The 22146-nt window shown below is 41.8% G+C and overlaps 2 protein-coding genes across 4 annotated transcripts in view; one reads left to right on the top strand and one right to left on the bottom strand.

The window, feature by feature from the left end:
- The window catches only part of LOC110841265 (uncharacterized), a 71177-nt gene extending 52799 nt beyond the window's left edge, over positions 1 to 18378 (top strand). The window contains exons 4-6 of one of the 2 annotated variants that reach the window (XM_022086655.2): positions 14327 to 14515; positions 14665 to 14892; positions 15492 to 18378. In XM_022086655.2, coding sequence (XP_021942347.2) covers positions 14327 to 14515; positions 14665 to 14892; positions 15492 to 16129 — 1055 coding nt within the window. In that variant the 3' untranslated portion in view covers positions 16130 to 18378. Of the gene's footprint in view, positions 1 to 14326; positions 14516 to 14664; positions 14893 to 15488 lie in introns of both variants that reach the window. The other variant, XM_022086654.2, reaches the window with a different exon arrangement.
- LOC110841263 (brefeldin A-inhibited guanine nucleotide-exchange protein 3) overlaps positions 8823 to 22146 on the bottom strand; it is a 37758-nt gene continuing 24434 nt past the window's right edge. Inside the window, exon 31 of one of the 2 annotated variants that reach the window (XM_087358999.1) lies at positions 8823 to 9195. In XM_087358999.1, the coding sequence (XP_087215125.1) occupies positions 9190 to 9195 (6 nt within the window). In that variant the 3' untranslated portion in view covers positions 8823 to 9189. Of the gene's footprint in view, positions 9196 to 20530; positions 21960 to 22146 lie in introns of those variants that run through there. The other variant, XM_022086653.2, reaches the window with a different exon arrangement.

The raw sequence follows: 22146 nt of genomic DNA, 5'->3' as shown, positions 1-22146 counted from the left end.
TAACCGCTAGACCACCGTGGCGGTTTTCATCAATATATTAGTCAATAAACATCACTCCACAAGAAATGAATGCTTTCTGATGAAATGGGCATCATAAGGATAGCCTACAAATTATATTGGTGTCAACTCACGCAGTTTATGAAGCCATTTTTTTTTCCAAAAGGCTTATATTATATAAAATTATAATTATATTATGCATTAGTTATAACCTATTTCCCGAGATAGCTTTTGCAGTAAAGTGGCTGGCTACGAGCTACAGGACAGTAGTTCGATTCCCGGCAGGAACAAATACTTTTATTAACACAGCTCCGGGGCTGACCCAGGCTAAGGAGCTGGTCACTCACCTCAATCCAAGGTCGAGGTTAAGAATGCTTTGCTCCATAATTCTCGTAAGCCTTCATAGAGCGGTGCCGACAAACAACTGATCACTTTAAAGTCGCATGGAACAGAATGGACAGAATCACAAATCCGTTTCTAGCGAGAAAATCTGTCCATCTCCTTCCCCCTCCGTCGGAAAAAGTGCGAGCACAAGTTTTATTCCTCGCGACAGAAGCTGTGGGTGTGAGACTATGAACAGGCGTCATGTGCAGGCCATGTTGACATCGTGTTAATTACGTGGAGTCTGACACACAGGCAAGTAATGAACTGCCTATCACGTCAGTCGGCTGGTGGCTGGCTTCCTGAGAGGGTCTACGACGCAAACATGCCCTCCTACACATGGGCAGTGCAGAAACTTCCTTCTTACAACAGGGAAACTAAAGACGAGCGCTGGCACAGACTATCGTGGCTTCATTTATTCAGCTATTTTTTTAAAAAAAAAATCAAATAAAATACAGAATAATAATAATAATAATGAACTTTCCTCGAAATTGATATATCAATACCAACCGACAGAAATGTAATTAAGAAGCAAGCGGAAAAGATCTCGAAATACAGAGAATGTGGCAAGGAAAAGAAAAATTTATTCCAATAATTATAGGAGCAACTGGAACTGTCTCCAAGTCACTCGAAAAATATTTGGCCAACATCCCCCGGGCGAACACAACGTAAGGGGAACTTCAGCAAACCTCCATTCTAGGAACATCATAGTATATTATTCGAAAGACGCTGATGTAAAATATATAATGCCTTTTACACGTGTCAGAAAACAAAATGTATTTCAGAAATAGCTGCTGCACTATCTGCCTCAGGGGCAAGGTTTTTCTCAGGTACATAGAATTAAACACCCTCTAAAATGGTGAATAGATGGAATAATAATAAACACTGATAACTCCGTTTAATGCTTAGCTCATACCTTTCTCGATTTCTTCCTTGATTATTTATCTTTCTTTATTTGATTATCCTTCCTTCCATTTTTAGCTCGCTATTCTGTCCTTCCTCGCAGCCTCTCTCTGCCTCCTTCCGTGTTCCTGACTCTCCATTAACTCGCCGTCCCTTGTTGCCGCTTAATAATGGATCTGTCAGACGCAACCTTCTGATCACAAGTCCAACTTGCGCCGAGAATATCGTAAGTTAACAGAAGCAGTGAGGTCAAACTTCAAGTGTCAAGGTAATTAATCAGTTCGGTTCCCTTTTATTTCAAATCTATTCCCCTTTCGTACTCGCGGTTTCTCTGGATAACTGTTTGTTCTGCAATAATTATTATTGCAAATGCTGGAAGTAATGTCACGTCGGAATAATTTGTGTTTCTAACTTCGGATTAGTTAACACACGTTCACAGAACATATAATTAATATTACAAAACTGGAAATTTAAATTAATGTAAAAAAAACAGTGAACGGCTAAATTTTTTTTATTTTATTTAGTGTTCTGTCTGACGACAGGTCCATATGAACAGGATCCTTCCATCCTTTTCTCGGACTGGGACCTGTTCATATACGTTCTTGGCAGATGCTCCAGAAGTGGTTTGCCATTGCCTTCTTCTGTGTGTGAATGGGATGCCACGGAGAAACCGGAGAAGCCCCCGGAGGAAAACTCCGTGTTGCCTAGACCACGGCCTTGCCCAACACAAGTTATAAATTCGGGCACCGCCGGGAATCTAACCCGAGACCCCAGGATTACAAGGCCAGCGTTCTAACCGCTAGACCACCGTGGCTTGTGAACGGCTAAATATAGGGAAAAAACAACGTGGAGAAGTAATGACTGAAGAATGATTGATACCGAATCATCGAATTGATTGTTTCGTCAGTGAGGTCATTCAAAAATTAATAACAAATGAGGTATGAAACACGCACGACCTTCCTTCTACACGTGGCGACATGAGACTGTGTTGCAGAATTGCCAGCTTCTTTCGGGGAACTCTTAAACAGACAAGTGAGTCTAACCTGCCATGAATAAATTACGCACGATTCTGTATTTCTGTTATCTTATGCAGTCCTCGGGATTGTGCAGCGAAATATGCCACGACCATTTCGACTTCTCTTACTTAAAAAAAAGTATTAAATAACGTTTTAGTTGATACAATCGTTAAATCAACAAGTTCGCACCAATAACTATCACTGTACAACTTCGTTGTCTTATTTAAAGATTCTGTATTAACTTCATGGATTATGTAGTTTATTTTTTTTTTTTAAGTTTAAATGCGTCATGTTTGTGTTTAATTCAGTATATATTTATTTATTATTTCCGTCTATACACAAACTTAGTTGTTAAAATTGGTGTTATTAAAATTAAACTTTAAAATTTTAAATAAATAATAAATAAATATATTCATGGATTATGTAACTTCGAATGGGGTTTAACTGTAAATCTAGAATTGAAATGGGTGTGAAACAATACAGTCGTGACAAAAATTAAGATACTACCCCTGTCTTCGTTGAAAGAACTGAGAAAATCACTGAGAATATGTGAGGATAGCAGAGACGAGATTCTAAATCAGAACCTGGCGAATTCGAAGCCGGATTATCAAATATCAAGCCGTTACGTTCATCGCATCGCCATGGTAGGGCTAGTTGACGATCAATGTGTCAACAAGGACTTTCTATTTCCCGCTTGCACGTGTCCTTGCAAAGTGACCCAGGACAAAACAGACACAGACGAAACGTCGAACAGAGTAAGTCCTTTCACGCTTGTAGGCTATAAGGTATAACTCTTTGCAAAAGAAATTACTGTACGGTTTCAGAGTCTTCATCCTTAACAGACTGATATGAAATTTCTGCAGAAATACAAAATACTTTCGAATTCTTTTTGTTGCTTAAGAACAAATAAGCTCTGTTAACAAACAAGGAGACCGAATCTAAAGTGACGACGCTGGAATATTCTTGTAGAACGAGGAGGAGATGTAACTTCCAGCTAACACATCGTCGTGGTGGCGCTTCTGACCGCGAGAGAAAATGACTTGGAAACCGCTGGCTTTGGCGGTTAGGGTAGAGACCGATCAAAAGCAGACACTTAAATTAAGTCACTAAGTATGCACAGAACACGTCTCAATGATAAGACGCCACTTTCATGGGACTATAACAATTATAATCTTAATTATAATGCTTTAATTCTAATGGGATGAAGGGCAACTAACTATTTAAGTATGTTTAACTACAAAATTCTCTCTTTGGCTCGTGGTCACTTAAAATAGTTACCCATCTCTGATATACAGTTATTTGTAGTGTTCTGTCTGACGACAGGTCCGTATGAACAGGATCCTTCCATACTTTTCTCGGACTGGGACCTGTTCATATACGTTCTTGGCAGATGATCCAGGAGTGGTTTGCCATTGCCTTCTTCTGTGTGTGAATGGAGTAATTGTTGGGATGCCACGGAGGAAAACTCCGTGTTGCCTAGACCACGGCCTTGCCCAACACAAGTTATAAATTCGGGCACCGCCGGGAATCGAACCCGAGACCCCAGGATTACAAGGCCAGCGTTCTAACCGCTAGACCACCGTGCATAAGATAAATGTAAAAGCACACTAAATATCCTGGAAATAATATACAGCTCATATTTTCCTTTAAATTCGTCAATCTATGCAGTGAGGCTTCCAGGATCTTCAAATGGGGAAATTATTGGAAATAGTGATTCAGTTCCGGAAACAATTTCTATTAGTCACATTTCGCCCAAACTAAATTTAGTAGATACAATCTCAAACTTTCTCACCATCGCAATTTTTGTAACTGTTAACATACAAGAATGGGTCGTGCGGAATTTCCAGACAGGTTTGCTCATGAGCTCTCTCCATGCAAACTTTCACTTGTCCAGTGGTTCATTCGTTATCGCCATCAACAAAAGGTATATACGCGGGTGCCATAGTATTGTTTCACAGTCCACAACAATAGTCACTCGGATGATCTTTGATCGTGATATCCTCGCTCACAATCAGGTTTTAACTAGTACGTATAGTCGCCGCCGATTACATGTGAAGACTTTAACAACACCCTGTATTTTTAAGGTGTTGTAACATTTCAAGACCGTACGTTAGGTTTAAGTAGGCCTACGTTAGTGTCGCTCTCATCTAAATTAACATTCTCGACCGCCATATTAGTAGGTAGTATAGGTTTACTTACAGCTTCATGATGTTCATATGATGTTTTGCGAAAATCCGTCATTTGGTTGACAAGTTAAGGCGATGGCAAGTTTTGTACCTCTGAAGGACTACTCAGGACTCGGCCAGTTGAGGTTCAGAACGGGAGACGGGGCTGCGTTAACAGAATTACAGTAACGAAGCTACCAAAACATGCGAACAATTGCAGCAATGTACAAGGTGTTGCCTACCTGTCTCATGTAACGAGGGTCACGGCGAGCCCACCCATGGGTTTACCACACCCCACGCCCCACTCCACTCTCAGTTAACAACTGCAATCAGCGATCCTCAGGGACAACGGGTACCTCGTTAAAACACAGACAGAAACACCATAACCACCTGGGTTATGAACAGTGTTCAAAACCCAGAAGAATCTGACATAGTGTACCTGAAGTGATACATTTAAGCTAACCATTTACTTGTTTCTGAACCTAAAACTGCCGATTCTGGTAGCCTCGCAGTGTAAGATGAACACTTGAGTATGGCATCTGGGATTTTACGCCGTGTAGCTGAGTAGAAATTAACAGACGTTTCAGAGGTGCTTACTGCCTCCATCATCGTGATCGCCCGGATGATTGAAACTTCGACAAACTTCTACCAAAATACACGGCGGAACAACCCAGAACAGAGCCATTTTACATACTCGCGGCCGTGAGAACCTTAAATCTCAATTAAAACGTTATTTATTGAAATTATTTTCTTCCGTGTTGTGACAGCATTGGGCAATAATTGTAATTAAGACGTTTAAAAGCTATTCGATAAACGTTGTACTAATTGAGTTTGGAATACTTTACTTTGAAATTGGAATTGGGGCTTCTTAGATTCATAAAAATACCTTACGCTCTCGCAGACCAACGAAAAGCAAATTGCTAGCTTAGACCTAAGATAGAAAGTAATTATTAAGGCGGGAAAGTCACTTACATGCTTTTTCTGCTTAGTGGCAGTTGAAATTTTTGATGAGTTTCAGAAGAGGTTCTAATTGCGGTTAGGCCAACACAAGAACTCATACAAACAAGCCGACGTCAATGCTGCCTCCTCCATTTTACTGTGAGGACGTTCCTCAGCCAACACCCCCCCCCCCTTTCACCCCGCCAAGCAGTGTACGGACCTTATAATCGAGATGAACCGGCGCCCATCCACGTTTTCCAGGAACTACCTGCTGACTACACCGGCAGGGATACCCAGACACGTGGTACTGGGACCTGCCTGGCCACAGTCTGTCAGTGCCAACACGAAAGGCTGAAATTCGGTTTCCGTTCTGGATGATGCGGAATTTCTGCACTCGCCACTATGACTAGGAAAGGACGAAGGTCACCCGGCTCTCTACTGCAATTAGATGTAACCAGAGCTCGAACTTCTCTGTTCAGTTTCAACTGAACCCGCGGAATATATGTTCCCACTAAGAACACACGTAGCTGCTGTTTTGTCCACCCCAGACCGTGATTACTGTGAGGACGGCCCGACCGTTCCATTCATCCTTTGCGTTCTGCCGCCCAGCCACCAGCCCAGGGCTAAAGTCGCTACGATTTCCGGAGGAAGCGACTGTAATGAGATGGGAAATGTTTCCTCTTTTATACATCTTCAAAGTCGAAGTGACCAAGTTTTACGTTCCCTTAATCTCGGAAAGTCTTTCACATACCGAAGGATTCTCGTCATTAAATGTGTTCCAAGGTCCTTGAGAAGAACCTACTGTCCGTGGTTACAGCGTAGAAAAGAGCTTAGATCTGAGGCTTTCACGGCGATGAAGATGACGACTGTGGTCTTCTGAGTTGTGATACTTCTACGCTGAAGATGGAGGCTATTCGATCCTCCAAGAAGTATTTTATTTGAAGAGCCACGTCCAAGTCTCGGAAACGTCGTAATATTTAGAAATTAAAATCTTCTTCTGTTTTGCGTTCCTTTCCTTCCAAAGGTTTTGGGTACTCAATCGCTATTTCGAGGCAAATACATAATTGAGCGATCTGTTCCAAGTCGCCTCTTCCCTGACGTCTAAATCCTTCCTACTCAGCAAACTGCTCAATGTCACGAACGGTGTCCTTCCTTGCATTTAGAACGAGTGATTGTTAAGGCTACAGGGAAAAGTTATAGCATAAATGTCCCTCGATATTCAAATAAGACCTCCATACAGTTCTGGGAACAAAGGCTTGTTTCTCGCGGTAACAAAATCAGGAAGATTATATTTTTTTCCCTATCCTGTAGTGGAGTAACGCTTTTCGGAATAAAATATGGAACGAGGATAATACACAAACAATATTTTATGACGAATAACTATCGATTTTTATGAATACATTCAATTGTAAAAGAGGATAGTTGATTAGTCCTTAAAAGACCAGCGTTCTACTATAAAAATTTCTGATTCCCCGTCGTCTACCAATCTGTCGTCAAAAAATGACGTCATCAAACAATGTCACATTATATTTGTTTACTCGGAATTGTTGTACCAACACGGCAATGCCGAATAAACAAATGACTTGAGTAAGACACTAAACTAACCCCCCCGAAGGGGAGGTTGTTTTAGTGTCTTACTCAAGATTTTAAAACGCAACCAATCCCCCGAAGGGGGGGGGGGTTGGTCAAGTGTTTTAACCCCCCATTCGGGGGGTTGTTTTAGTTTCTTACTCAAGATTTTAAAAACTTGACCAACCCCCCCGAGGAGCTCCGAAAGGAGCGCTCTGCTCTAGTAAGTAAAAATGTAAATCTATCCCGCTACGCGCCATGTAGGCGCTTGGAGGGAGAAAAGGTGTGTCTCATTAGCGTAGCTGATTTTCAAAACACCCATCCCGGACCCAAAACGAAATCCTATACGACAGTGGGAGGAAGCCAAGAGACACTTGTGATACCCTCGTCAGGTCAGCCTCAATTTGCACCATTTCTCTCTCTCAAAATGATTCAGTCAGAGCCTTTGTGCTCTTTTCGCTGAAGACTGATGACTGAATTGCAGTGATGACAGACACGCGGACGTGTGGGAATTCACCCTTTTCCTCACATTTACAGGCAACAACGTATTAAGTCTCTTGACCCAAATTTCTTTATAATTTATCTTCGTAAATCACGCAGCTGGCCGACTGTGGTACCCTTTTTTTCTGTCAACAAACCGATTGAGCCGATGTGGCAGGACCTGACTGGCATCGATGATCCCCACAGGCTTTCAGTCGACAAACAAATAAGTAAGCAACATCAGAGCGGCCTCGTGTATCAGATTTCTGAATACGGAAATGCTTTGGTCAGGTCCATCGTTTCCAAGATCTGCTCTTCCTTCTATCTGAATGAGGTACGTAGATCGCACGTCATTTGTTCCGTGTATTACCTTCGTCACTTTTTTTCCCAGGTGTGTTGTATGTTATTATTGTGATTGAATTTCAATCTCTGTAAAAAGTGTTTGCCACTTTTTCGACTGTAGTTATTTCGCTATTTCTTTTTTATTTTTATTTTTTATTTAGTTATTGTATTTATTTCTCTGTCTTAGCTCTTGATATTTTCAAGGTTCGTCCAACAGCAGTAGTGGTACAAGATGTAACCATTCTGTAATAACTGAGTGAAAGAGAAAAGCTTGTTTCGTCCAAGAAGGGACTAAGCGAACTTCCTCGCTATGCCAACTTGACGGCAGGCCACAGCAAAGCCACGCAGTGGGAAACGATGCATTAACTCTTAACTCCTTGATCATGAAACGTTAACGAAACAATGTTTTATAACTGAGTTCCTATCCCAAACAAAACACAACACGTCTACATTACAAGAATCTACCAATTAACGTTGTTTTGAGGGGGAAACAGTCGGTCTATTGTAAGAATAATACGAATCCCACAAATACACTCTGAGGGAAATTAATTAATTAATTAACTAACTAGCTCGCCCACTCATGGATTAAATCTTTGTCTTGTTCTATTCTTACCTTCCTTCTAGCCACACTCCGCGACTCTTATATCTTTCTATCGTTCTCTCTACTTCCAGTTGGTGTTGCATTACAGGTGTGCAAACACTCATATAAAGCGTATCGGACGCATAGCCCACTCTTTCCCTGCGGACGGGGAAATGTAAAGGTGTTTCGTATCACCCGGTGTTCCGTGACTACCAACAGCGTAAGGAAGCTATTTGTGTGACCGGCCGAGCGAGTCCTGTATCAGACCCAGGGATTTGCCACTGTGTGAGAAGTCTTAGCAAAAAAGAGAAAACTCCAGCAAATCACACAATATTGCACATACCTTCTCAACAAAACGCTGTTTCTCAATTTTTATCGTAAACGAGTCTCAAACCGGGACTCTGCTCTGTGGTAACACGCTGTAAAGTTCGCTAAAACACAAGTACAATGTTCCAGCCTGTGAATGCTGTGCTCGTTTATTAGATTTATTTGTTCTTTGTTTATTTAATGACGCTCTCAGTAGCTCAGTCGTTCAATTATAGGATCATTAATGAATAACAAACTGGAAAGGATATGAAAGGAAACGGTCACACCCTAATTTAAGATATCACTGAATTTGCCTCGAGGGACTGAATAAAACCATGACATCTCAGTAAGGATATTTGGCCTTAGGGGATTGGAAATGCCAATCGATATACAGCGACAGAATTACACTCACCCTCATGTAGGTCTGGATAACGCCAGCTGAAGGGGTAAAGACGGTTGCAGCTTCATCCTCAACATTCATCTCGAGCTCGCTGGACATCGAACTTCACTTTTATCCCTACGAAAAATCCATTTTAATCGATCAAATTTTACAGAAATGGTTCCTATTATAATTTTAAAGCTTCGCACAGCAACGTCAATACCGAATTTCGACAAAATCCACTGGTACAGGCTGCTGATAATAAATACGTACATATAGATTGCCATCTTTCTCAGATTCGTCCAGAATTTCCTTTCGTTAAACATTCAATATCAAATGTCTTATAAATCCGTCCAGTAGCTTCGAAAAGTAAACATTATGATAAAAAAACAAACCTCAACGCATAAAAAACGCGTATAAATAAAGACGTTCCTGGTGATTTTAAGCAACACGGTATGAATGTATGTGGGGGAATGGAGGTTTAGCGCCACGCATTCTTCTCTTCTGCCTTGGATCGAGATGAGTGGTCAGCTTTATTTCCCAGCTTTACCCCTGACATCCACTGAATGTGGTCTGGGTACTCCCTACAGTTTCTCTAACCCTGCCGGGGATCAAACCTCTGTCGCTGAACCTGTAGGGTAGTCACCCCGCTCATATAAAAAACGCCTGTTCCAGTGTGTTCACAAAACTGTCAGCAGTACCAAGAACCACTGACTCGTCGTCAGTAGCTGGTGATCACGCGTTTTGCCTAACACTTAAAAGTGTTAATAAGAAACACAGTTTGCAAACATATTCGATTAGACTAGCGGAGACTTTGATTAGCGTGCGATGTGTGGCCTCACAAACCTGCGATCCCGTACGCTGGAAAGTGTGTTTAAAAATACAGATCGGGTAAGAGAAAACAAGTTTGTAGTGGCAAGGACAGAGAAGAGGTTTAAACTGATAATTAACATTTATGTCCACATCATCGTCGGCGTATTATTACAAGGAAATAATAAATAAAGGGGAATATAAGAGATAGAACCAAAGAAAACCCCCCCAGTTACCTGGCAGAACCCGACCTCGCTGCGTTATACAAATCAGCACCGGGTCGTTTTTACCCAGACACCTGAGTCGGCAGGTAAAGTGATACGGGAATCCTTACAAGCTCACGGGTTTATACGGTGTCACATGAACCAACCGAGTAGTAAGTTAACCAAAGGGTGCGAACCCTGAAACTACTAGATCATGGGTGGTCTTTGGCGTCAGCATCACGGCCTTTATACCTCGTTACAAAACATCCACAGATATGGCGCTACTGCGTTCGATCTCGGAAAAGCACAAGGACTCTCCTCTCCGGTATCAGCGTCCCTCAGGAACACGTCTGACCTTGAAAAACCTTTGTTGAAGACGCGGTTACTTGGGACAAGGACAGAGACTTCATTTTTGACAGATCTTCTGGGACACAGAGACGTACCGCTCGCACTGAAATCAGACCTTAAACACACTCCTACTTGCTTTCAAAGTATTATTTTTTCCTGGACGTTCCTAGAGTAATTTTATCGTCAGTCGTAGGATTCTGTGAATGAAAGCGTCTCCATTTTAAATCCGCGATAATACGGGTCCTTGCGTGCTGGTACAGTGGTGCCAGGACAGGAAAACGGGGGGTAGACGAACCATCGATCATACAGCGTACAGTATAATTACAGACCAAGGACGAGGGGGGGGGGGGGGGGGAACTTGAAGAATCCGTTACCCGGTACCGATCATCTTAAGATCACTGAACTAGCCTGTAATAACCATGCTTCCATGTCTCAAAATTCCCTGACAGTTAATTTTTGGGGGGGAAAAATGCTAAATGATTTTCATGAAATAAAGAGTCTTTGTCTGTGCTGGGAGCCTTGTAATAATAGCTGCATCAGAAAATGTGTGTGTGCGCGGGATTAATAAATATTGATATTCCAGGTAACAGATGGTAGAGTTATTTACGATTCCAGTTAGAATCTTAGAAGAACTAGGGGAATTACAGTATTATAATATTTAATTCAACAGAACAAGTGCAGTCGATCGCCCTGATAATGAAAGAAGGAAGTACCTCTGAAACGTCGGGAAACTTCCTCGGACTGCAAGGTGCGTCATCCCAGAATAGTCATCTTGAGTTCAGCGTAGGGACAACAATTATTTCAACCTCAATTAGTTTCAGTAATAACACAAATTTGCACATAATATATGGACAAAAATAGGTGGACATGACGGCATCGATTACTGAAAGGCTATGGGGAACTCCAGCAAGGCTACTATTTACTTAAAATAAAACTATTATTAAAAACAAGTTTGCTGGACTACGAAATCCTGGGAAACCCGAAGTCTAGCGCCATTGCTCAATGTATAGCTTCTTGACACGTTCGTCTCATGGACCGGATTGGACTGTCTACATTACCAGAGGCCTCAGGGGAGCCAACACTTGTTCTGTCAGCGCAGTCCACGACTTCCGACAACCGGGATCAGTTCTCGGATGGGGCAGGCATTCTTATTCTCTTTCTTATAACTATGGTAATGGTCTATTGCACTTTATCCATCGTATGGTCCATGGATCGGGAATAGCTTGAAGCCTTTTTGAGACACCGTGTATATTATTTCGAAACTGTTAGAAGTCGCAACTAATTATGTTTGAATTTGAAGATTTCCGTCTTCTGGGTTGTTGCGCTGTGTAGACTGGTCGATGTTAACCAATGTTTCAGAGGTCATACTGCCTCCATCATCAGGGCGATGAGTATGAAGATTTCTGTGTTCTGGGTTGTTGCGCTGTGTAGACTGGTCGATGTTAACCAATGTTTCAGAGGTCATACTGCCTCCATCATCAGGGCGATGAGTATGAAGATTTCTGTGTTCTGGGTTGTTGCGCTGTGTAGTCTGGTCGATGTTAACCAATGTTTCAGAGGTCATACTGCCTCCATCATCAGGGCGATGAGTATGAAGATTTCTGTGTTCTGGGTTGTTGCGCTGTGTAGTCTGGTCGATGTTAACCAATGTTTCAGAGGTCATACTGCCTCCATCATCAGGGCGATGAGTATGAAGATTTCTGTGTTCTGGGTTGTTGCGCTGTGTAGACTGGTCGATGTTAACCAATGTTTCAGAGGTCATACTGCCTCCATCATCAGGGCGATGAGTATGAAGATTTCTGTGTTCTGGGTTGTTGCGCTGTGTAGTCTGGTCGATGTTAACCAATGTTTCAGAGGTCATACTGCCTCCATCATCAGGGCGATGAGTATGAAGATTTCTGTGTTCTGGGTTGTTGCGCTGTGTAGTCTGGTCGATGTTAACCAATGTTTCAGAGGTCATACTGCCTCCATCATCAGGGCGATGAGTATGAAGATTTCTGTGTTCTGGGTTGTTGCGCTGTGTAGACTGGTCGATGTTAACCAATGTTTCAGAGGTTATACTGCCTCCATCATCAGGGCGATGAGTATGAAGATTTCTGTGTTCTGGGTTGTTGCGCTGTGTAGTCTGGTCGATGTTAACCAATGTTTCAGAGGTCATACTGCCTCCATCATCAGGGCGATGAGTATGAAGATTTCTGTGTTCTGGGTTGTTGCGCTGTGTAGTCTGGTCGATGTTAACCAATGTTTCAGAGGTCATACTGCCTCCATCATCAGGGCGATGAGTATGAAGATTTCTGTCTTCTGGGTTGTTGCGCTGTGTAGACTGTATGACCTCTGAAACGTTGGTTAACATCGACCAGACTACACAGCGCAATAACCCAGAAGACGGATATCTTCATACTCACCGCTGTGAGAACCTCAAGTCTTACATGTTTGAATTTTCTTTAAATACGAATATTACTCGGTATTTCCCGTGCCTGAAACTAAAATTAGTGGCAGGAGACCTACAGGTAGTCCATTGGCTTGAAAACTATGCGGATAGCGAAATGTGTAAGCTGAAGATGCATTTTTCGTTCACTGATTCACTCTTAAGAAATTACGGTCACTTTTCGCCCGCTACGCTAACCACCGAGATAATCACAATCTTGTAACCATGACAACTCGCCGATAAGTAAATATATTTTACAGGACTTCAAATTATAATAACATAACACCGTGTGGACTTGTAGGGAGATACCAACGTTTCGGAGAAACATACTGTCTCCATCTTCGGGGCTTCAGCGACATCAAAAACAGTGATTGAATCAGGTAGGATATATAATGAAGCATGACCACCTGTGATCATATGAAATAAATTCGGAGTACAGACAGAACAAAGAAACTGGACCCCAGAGAGTGCAAACCTGTCTTCAGTAAAGAAAACTTCGTGAAGCATGAACAGTGGCGGCCGATCGGTTAACGCCATCGTCAGGGTGCGTGTGTTCTTGTGCTGATATTCCAGTCACAAGTCGAAGGAATTTTTGGAAGTCCCGGTTCTTGTAATATATTTTCTGCGTAAGTGGAACACGAGACATTAAAAAAAAAAACCTTTAAATTTCTAAAGAGTGGATTTCTCAAACCGTCATAGCCGGATTATACACATGTGACGTCACAAAACTGGGAGACAACTTTTTGTACTGTGGACCAGGCTTGTCCGTTTGTGAATACCTTGTCTCTGTGTGATTACAAAGATAAGAAACTACGAAAACTACGCGCTTGCACAAAAATCGAACCCCAGCGTTACAGTCTGACCTAAGCCGGCTTGTCGGAAATGTCACGAAATCTTTAACTGCGTAATCTAACCTTTGAATTATTCCACGGAAACCTGCCCGTGACCCTGAAATTTCGAACTCCGAATACAAAGCAGGTGCTGTGTAGTCAGAGGAGAGGATTCCCCCAGCGGCATGACCTACTTACGTGGCCGGTGACGTATCTCCTACTTCTCGGTAAGTTCCCCGTCCAAGAGTATACGTTCAGAGGGCAGACGACGTCATCGGCCAAATCGTTGAGCCACTCGCGAGACAAGATCTGCTTGAACCTTTCGCTGTCTCATAGTCAATGCAGCATCCGATGAAACATGTTTCCTGGTAGAAGACTGCTACACAGCAGTCACTACTCCCAACACATCCTTTGCTCTCACGACATGGGACTTGCAACGCCATCAAATTTCTTTATTAGAGTGTTACTGCGCATTTAAATACAAATTATTATTTAATTTTTATACACTGCTTTGTTGGACTTTTCAGTAGTATTTTAGTTCCCCGGTTATTGACAGGCAATTTTCTAGTTTTTATCACAACTTGCAAAGGGCATTGGATTGTGCCCGTCTTCCTGCAAGAGATAAGACGGGTGTTAAATTGTGTTTGCAGATCCGAGCGCGGGAGTCGGATGCTCGGAATCTCCCTGGGGAAGCTACGCTTCTGCTGGACCAGCGCCCTACCCTTCATACTCACCCCTACAGCCGTCGTTCCCCTATTCCTGTAGCAGTGACCTGACCGGGTCAGTACCCGCCCCGACTTCAACACTAGACCCCACTTCAATGGGGCATCTGCCCACCGGTAAGTGTAATGTAGCCATTTCTTAATTTGGTTTTCTCCACAGAGTTAGAGACTTATTTTGGCGACCTTGAATTTGTTAGTCAGTCAGTCAGTCAGTAAACCTATGAGGCGATTGGACGATTTACCTCCTGTGTGTGTGTTCTGCACAGTGCTTTCGGAGCAATCGAGTGGGGGTGTTGGTAGCAGTGACTACAACGTGATGTTCTCGACGCCGCCACCCCACAAATTATCGCCACCGGGGCCAGATCTGGACAACATGTCTTGCAATAGCAGCAGCCTTTTGGGGGCCAGCGGGGCTTCAGGGGGTGGCCACCGATATCCGGCCTGCCCCGAACCCACTAACACAGCGACATCTGTATATAACACCACGCCTGGAGGTAAGTTTACAGATCACTCGAAAACTTTGTTTGGAAGGGTCTTGGTACGAATATTGATCTATGATGTTAACACATCTTCATATCTTACACGTCAAACAGATTTACAGTAGTGGGGAAAATGTGCCAGATAAATTGTAAAACTCTGGGGCCGGATAAAAAGACAACGGCTTGCACGAAGCGGTCCGCGGGCCGAACATTGCTGACACCAGCCCTAAACAAAAACGCCATCCTTCCAAAGACTCATCTCAAACAAACCATTAAAGCAGCAGCTGAATCACCATGCGCTCCGAAAATCATCTCGCTTCTAAAAGCGAAGATTGCAAATGTGATTTCAACCAAACACAGCATTAGCACAAATATAACTGTTTGTTTTTTTGTTTTAAGTAATACAAACAAGCACTACACATTCTGCATACGCCTAAGGGGTTGCGAACCACAAGTGGCAAACCCCGCTCTAGTTAAAGTGACTAAACAATAATTCGTCTCGTGGAAACATTATGACTCTGCAGGAAACAGAACGGCCAATATAAGAATCCGGGGCATTAGTCGTAACTCATGACGAATTCAGTATTACAACACTTCTTTTGTTTTAACAGCAGCGCCGGGTCTCAACTGCGGCGGAACGACGTATCACCATCCATCATCAGGTTCATGGAGTAGTCACCAGGCGCCAGCAGCATCTGTCAGCAACTTCCACCATCCACCCCACCACCCCAACAACTACCCCAATTATTACACCAATACTACAAGTAACCCCAGTGGGGGATCTAACCCAGGTCCCCCAGCCCCTCAAGGAGCCTCCACGTACCTCAGCAACCCCACCGCACCCCCCACGATGGTGTTCTATCCTCACCTTTACTCGACTGTAAACCAGAATCAGATCCACCTCCATCTCCACAGCAGTTCGTCGCCTAGCGACGTGCATGGGAGTTCGAAGTCAGGGTCGGTACTGGGGGACACACTGCAGTGTTACCACCACCAGGACGATGACACTACGTCTATAGTTGGTGGTGGTGTAAGTGGTAACAATGTCACGATAAGTTCGGCTGGATCACGAGGTGGGATAGAGATCGGTGTACTCCACCATCAGCATCAGATGCAGGGCACTGGCGTCGGCACCGGGGCGCAGGGCGACGAGCAAGGACTGTCCAGGTACTCGGGTGCGGGGCAACAAGGTGGCAGTGGGGGGAACACGGACAGGCAACAGACAGACCAGTCCGTCTGGCGCCCCTACTGATCAACGCGACATGACTCGAGGTTCAAACCCGACAACCATCACGCATTAAATGATCTCAATCACCACTGTGAGGATACATGATGACGTCAGACCGCATCTCTACAAAAAAAAAAACGCCCACGGAGCTACGTCATGAGGTCCTCTTAGGAGCACATACCAGAAGACGTTCGAGGCAAACACATACCTCATTGGAGCAGTTCTTCTTGAGAAGCGAATGGCAATTTAGCCGATCAAATCGCCTGTTTTTATGTAACCGGAAGGTCTATTACCGTTCTCACAGAAATCCGCCTCTGAACACGAACTATCCTGAGACAACTGAACCAATCCACGCCTTCACATCCTAATTCTTTAAATTCAGTTTTAATATTATCCTCCTGTTTACACCGAAATCTCCCAAGTGGCTTTTCCCTTAAAGTTTTCGGAGTACTCAGCGAATTAACAAATTCACACGTGTTATGTCCAGTAATAAAATATACGGCCCACTACTTAATGAAAATCTTTGAAGACGACGCAAAACGTATTACATTAATAATATAAAGCATGCCCCAGAAACGCCCTACTCTGTAAATGAATGCTAATATTTTTAACGAATTTTATACGGTAGGCCTTAGCAATATAATCAGCGTTTCTTTCTGTTTCGATGGATTCTAATTATATAAAACAGGGCAATGAATTTGATGAATCCATGTCAACAAGGTAAGAATTCCTGCGACACGCTGTATACAAGTGACGTCAAACATCTAAAGTTTAACCTATTTTGAAGATGGCTGTATTAATGGGATGTTGCACCGTGTAATCTGGTAGAAGTTGACCGACGTTTCAGAAGTCCTTGCTGACTCCATAAGATGAAGGCAGCAAGTTTACAGACGTTTCAGAGGACCTTGCTGACTCCATAAGATGATGGGCGCAGCAAGCACCGCTGAAACGTCGGTCAACTTCTACCAGATTACACGGTGCAACAACCCAGAAGACAGCCATCTCCAGACAAAAACCTCATATCCTATATAAAACTATTTTCTAATTCTATTAACTAACAACAGACATTTCATCTGTCAAAATAATGAAGGAGTTTCAGGCGGACCTAGATTCTATTTAGAATAAAATGTCCGAACAGGGCCACAGACCTAGTCCCCCGTTTCTACTTCCAAATAAATTAATTAAATAAACGTATTACGTAATTTTAGACACTTTGGGGTCTATAAAATTCGACGAGTCTGAACATTTTCAAATAAGCTTCAGTATTCGAAGAGTAGATACGTGGGAGAACAATCAACTCATCACCTATTTCCCAATTCCTTCCACATAAAGTGTTCTGGACCAAAATAAAACTTAGGTTCGTAATGGTTCACCAGACTTGCTTTGACTTATTACGACACAATTAAAATAGTTTATGAAACCTAATATTAACAGACAGCTCAATAGTAAGACAGCCCAGATAAAGTTGAGAAGCCAAGTCTATTGCATCAGATATCTTCTCGATATGTGAACACAGCAATTAGTTGTGTGAACTCCCGCTGAGAAGTTTATCCCAAAGAATTTAAGCCATGATGACGGATATCTTCTGGGCAGTTGCATGCTGCCTCCAACACCAACCTGATGATGGAGGCAAGAATCACTTCCGAAACGTCTGTAAACTTCTGCCAGACTACACGACGCAGATACCCAGAAGACAGCCAACTTCGTGCACACACAACGCGAGAACCTCAAATTTCAGTTTGCGCAATGTTTGCTACGCAAAAAGAACACTTAATGGTTGTGATTATTATGTGTGAATATTTTCCAAGACTTAGGGGATTTTCAAATTCTATACTCGGAGATGAAAGAGCAATGAGCAATGGTTGTTGTTTTGTGATTTCTGACGTCAAGTGTTATTCTCATCTCTTTTCAATTTTTAATTTACTTCTTAAAATTTAATTTCGCACAAGGACATTTTGCAAAACACATTCCAAACGTAACGCAGACACGAACGGTGACGGAGAGACACTTTTGTCAGTTCGAAGTCGTGACCTTACAAGTGTTCGTCGTCTGAAATCTCGAAGCTTCCGAGTTCCTGTGTCCTATGTTGTATTAATCATATTTGTACTGTGTTTAGTGCGTCTATTTTCATTTCTATTATTATACGAACAAATGCTTACTCGCTGTAATGTACCATGACACATTTCCAGTGACGGAAGAAAATACCACTACTCCAAAGTGTTTCCTATCTAGTTTTTTATTAAACAAATAAATTATGTTGAGATGTGTTTAAACCATGGTCTTTATTTCTTGGATTAAGTAAGACCTCATTCGAAAGAGTATCGACCTTTCTAGTTTCATTCTGAGCTCCCAGTCGAGTTCAGAGACGTTGAGAGTTGCTAAAAGCCGATGATATCTCCATATTCCGAAAAATAATTTCAGCAGTATAAAATGGTCCGAGATTTCATTATAGCACTTCTCTCTAGAGACATTCTAGCCCATTAATCATTAATATTTTAGAACCTATGGAGGGGCAAAGTAAAACCTCGAAGAACCTGTCAAAACTGATCTCTAGACCGAAATTAGAACCCGGAATAAAAAAGAATTAACCACTCGATCTCGCCGTTCGGTTTAATTTGGAGTAACTCACAAAAACCACGATATCGTTTCAGGATAGCTAGCCCCCGGGTCGAGATTTGAGCCTGGGACCTAGAGAATAAATAGAAGAGCTGACCAATCAACCGTGAGCCTCGATCTGATCCATATTACTCAACAGATTTCTATGAAATGTGGTACTGGAAATTTGGAGTACAGCTGTCGGGTAAATTTTGTTCAACCGTCCACACAACTCCCAAGTGTTTATTTATTAATGGCTCTATGAATGTAAATCATTATTTCTGGGCATCCCTGTCATACACTGTCACAGAATATAAGACACTAACAATTTTTATTTTTAGATCTTTACGAACACAACGAGAAAAAGTTAATATCCAACTGTAACAGCGAAACCGCATAGTAAAAGGAAATCAATATCTCTGAAGAGACAGAAATGGCAAACTGAAACAAAGCGATATGTGACACTCTTTCTTCTCAGGTAATGAAATGTAACGCGCAGTAAAAACGCCTGCTATATAATATGATGAAGGATCATAAAAGTTGAAACGAGCGACGCACTTTACAGGTGACAGGACGTCAGGACGGAAAACCACAACTTGTCGGGAAGTTTGTCCCCCGGTCTGAATCTTTCAATTTCAATACCGAGTTGAAAACCAGCAAGACACAGATTTCGTATCCGTCCACTGGCTTAAAGTCCGATAACCCACAAAGACGAATATTTTTGAGTCTTGTAACAAGTGACCCGGTTACTTATCTTGGCTATCTCGATTAATATCTGTCGTTTTCCTCACGTCCTCTAGACTGCGATAGTAACTCCAAATAGACCTCGGGGTCCTCATTAACACAACTTTCTTTTATGGATCGTCATTTTGAAATATAAATCCGACATCGATGATTAGACTGGAAATGTCAGAAAATATGAATCTTTGTTTCCTTAAAGACGTTTTATGAAGTGCATACATTGCATGACGTTGATTGATAAGGCAATGATCGATTCAAGGGAAGCAATATTTGAATATAAAATTCCAAATCAGTTACCGCACTATCATAATTGACAACGCTGATACCCTGTAACATTTAATATCAATCTGCTTCGTTGTTAGTACGATATGACGTGTTCACTTTCTTACGTAATTGTGAACATGTAAATATAAGTTAATATTTACTGCTTACAACTGAAATTATTTTGTGTATTTTCCTTTCTACAGGATACACGTCAAAACATTTATCTCTTGCGTATATATAGTGGACATAAATATGGGAATCACAATAAAATTACTTTCCACATTACAGATGTATACAGTAAACTAAAAACACTTCTTTCTTCAATAACAAAACGTCATAAATGCCAACGAAAATATTTTTCAACTCATAAATGACGAAGAATTAACTTCTATAAAACATATCTTATATAATAATAAACTGTAATTTTCTGTTAGGAAATGCAGGGCTACCACACCTTGAGGGAACCCAACAATTCCGAACACAACTACGGAAGAAGAAATCTCTAACACATGCAATCGCAGTTTTCTGTGTGATCTTGCAGGCGGTTACTGACCTTTTGGAATATATTTCTCGAAGACAACACCAAACAGCATTACAACTTACGAAACTACAGTCTACATCCTCACTGCTTTGAATCTCAGACATAACAACTCGAAACTTCCTCATAATGTTCGTATTCAAAGAACATTAAATCTAACCGATAAGAACCCCACAAAAGATCGAAATAGCGAAAACATTAAACAAATAAAACACACATCTGGTTGTCAGCGCATGCAAAATGTGCCGATGAGAGTAAGTATACAAAACACTGAGAAAAGCCAAAGATATGGATTAGCAATAAGAGGGTTTACTTTATAGTTTAATGGATCAATAAGGTCAGACACAAAATTCAAACGTTATACACTACTTTATCAAGCCACTCTTATGTTTTAGTAGCCAATTAAGTGGCTAATTAATCAGTCAATTAGTTACAGTTGCCATATACATGATTACAATTAATCAAATTACGCCAATCAAATATACACACACATATTAAAGTGCCCTTTTGTATAGAATTTAATCGTCTTCCTCTTCAAATATCTCACTATTATCGACATTAACTACTTTACGGCCCCTGAATTAAGACCCACAATAAGTTATATTGAAATCATAGAACATACATTGAAGAATGCAGTACATAAATGTATGGGACCTTCTTTCTTTCTTTCTTTCCTTCTCCCCCCCCCATAATACGCCACTGACAATAAAATAATCAAGAGCTGTTAATAATTACACCTGGGGTAAAACTGAATAATAACAATTTTACAGATTTTCACTTAAAAACAAAACCTGAATTGTCTACTCTAGTCTTAGCAGAATTACACGTCAAAAGCTGCCCTATTAGTCTATGCTTACCCCTGGGTGTGCAGCCCCAGGGGCAGCGTCTTCCACGAAACAAAACACAAAAATAAATATGACATAAATTAATAAATGACAAATATAAATTATTTCCAATCCCCTGTTCACATTTTAAAAATGACTAGACGGAAAATTCTAAAACGAGGAACGAATATTGTCAAATACTGGACAAAAAATATTTCCCTTACGTCACGGATTACTCCAACTAACTAGATTAGTGGCCGACTTATTCAGACACGATTTTAACAACGCAAATCAACTGCAATCAATGTCTGTGGCGACATTTTCTGCTACATTCCTGGCTGCAACGAGACACGACGACGGTGGAAATAAGGGAAAATTGACATTTGGTAAAAGCTGTAACATTGCGTTACTCAACTCTGACCTAATTTAAATATTTTCCAAAAAAAAACCTTGTCTTCCTTCTGATCTATTCATCCGAGTTTCACGTCATCTGTACTTTTTCGGGTACCTCCGATTTCTTGGCATCTGTGAAAGTCAGCATTAATCTTTTTACAGTGAAAACCCCAGACACTAATTACAAGGGTAGTATTTTTCATCCAGCGTAAGCAACAGCATCATCGTCCTACACAGAAGTTGCGTAAAACAAGGAAACCTGACAGAAACGTGCACGTACATATTACTCGGGACTAAACCCATACATCATGGCGACTCTGTGAAACAATTCTGCGACGGCCTGTTTTAGCCCTGGGTCAGTGGCGTGCGCTGTTAGGCGACGAACACCGTGGAACAGAACGGGGAGAAGAATTCTGAAGTGCGGATCGTCCAGCTGGGCGAGCAGGTCAAACACTGACCCTAGCATTTCAGCCCAGACCTTGCGGTGAGCTTCGCTGTCCTAAAACATTGAGTATCCCACAACAAAATTCAATTGGGTCCTAAGAGCAAAGGGAATTTTGTATGGGAGAAAAGAAGACGTGGGAGAGGAAAAATTATGATAAAACACTGAACTCTTTCATCATCAAAAATTGCATCTTTTGGAACGGCCATTCCACATATCCTTTTTTAAAAAAATATGCGAGCTT

This window comes from Zootermopsis nevadensis, unplaced genomic scaffold (genome assembly GCF_977971745.1).
Source record: "Zootermopsis nevadensis isolate Lab colony 2312 unplaced genomic scaffold, Znev_1.0 Znev_ptg000030l, whole genome shotgun sequence".
NCBI classification, from domain to species: domain Eukaryota; kingdom Metazoa; phylum Arthropoda; class Insecta; order Blattodea; family Termopsidae; genus Zootermopsis; species Zootermopsis nevadensis.
This window is presented reverse-complemented; position numbering and strand designations above follow the sequence as displayed.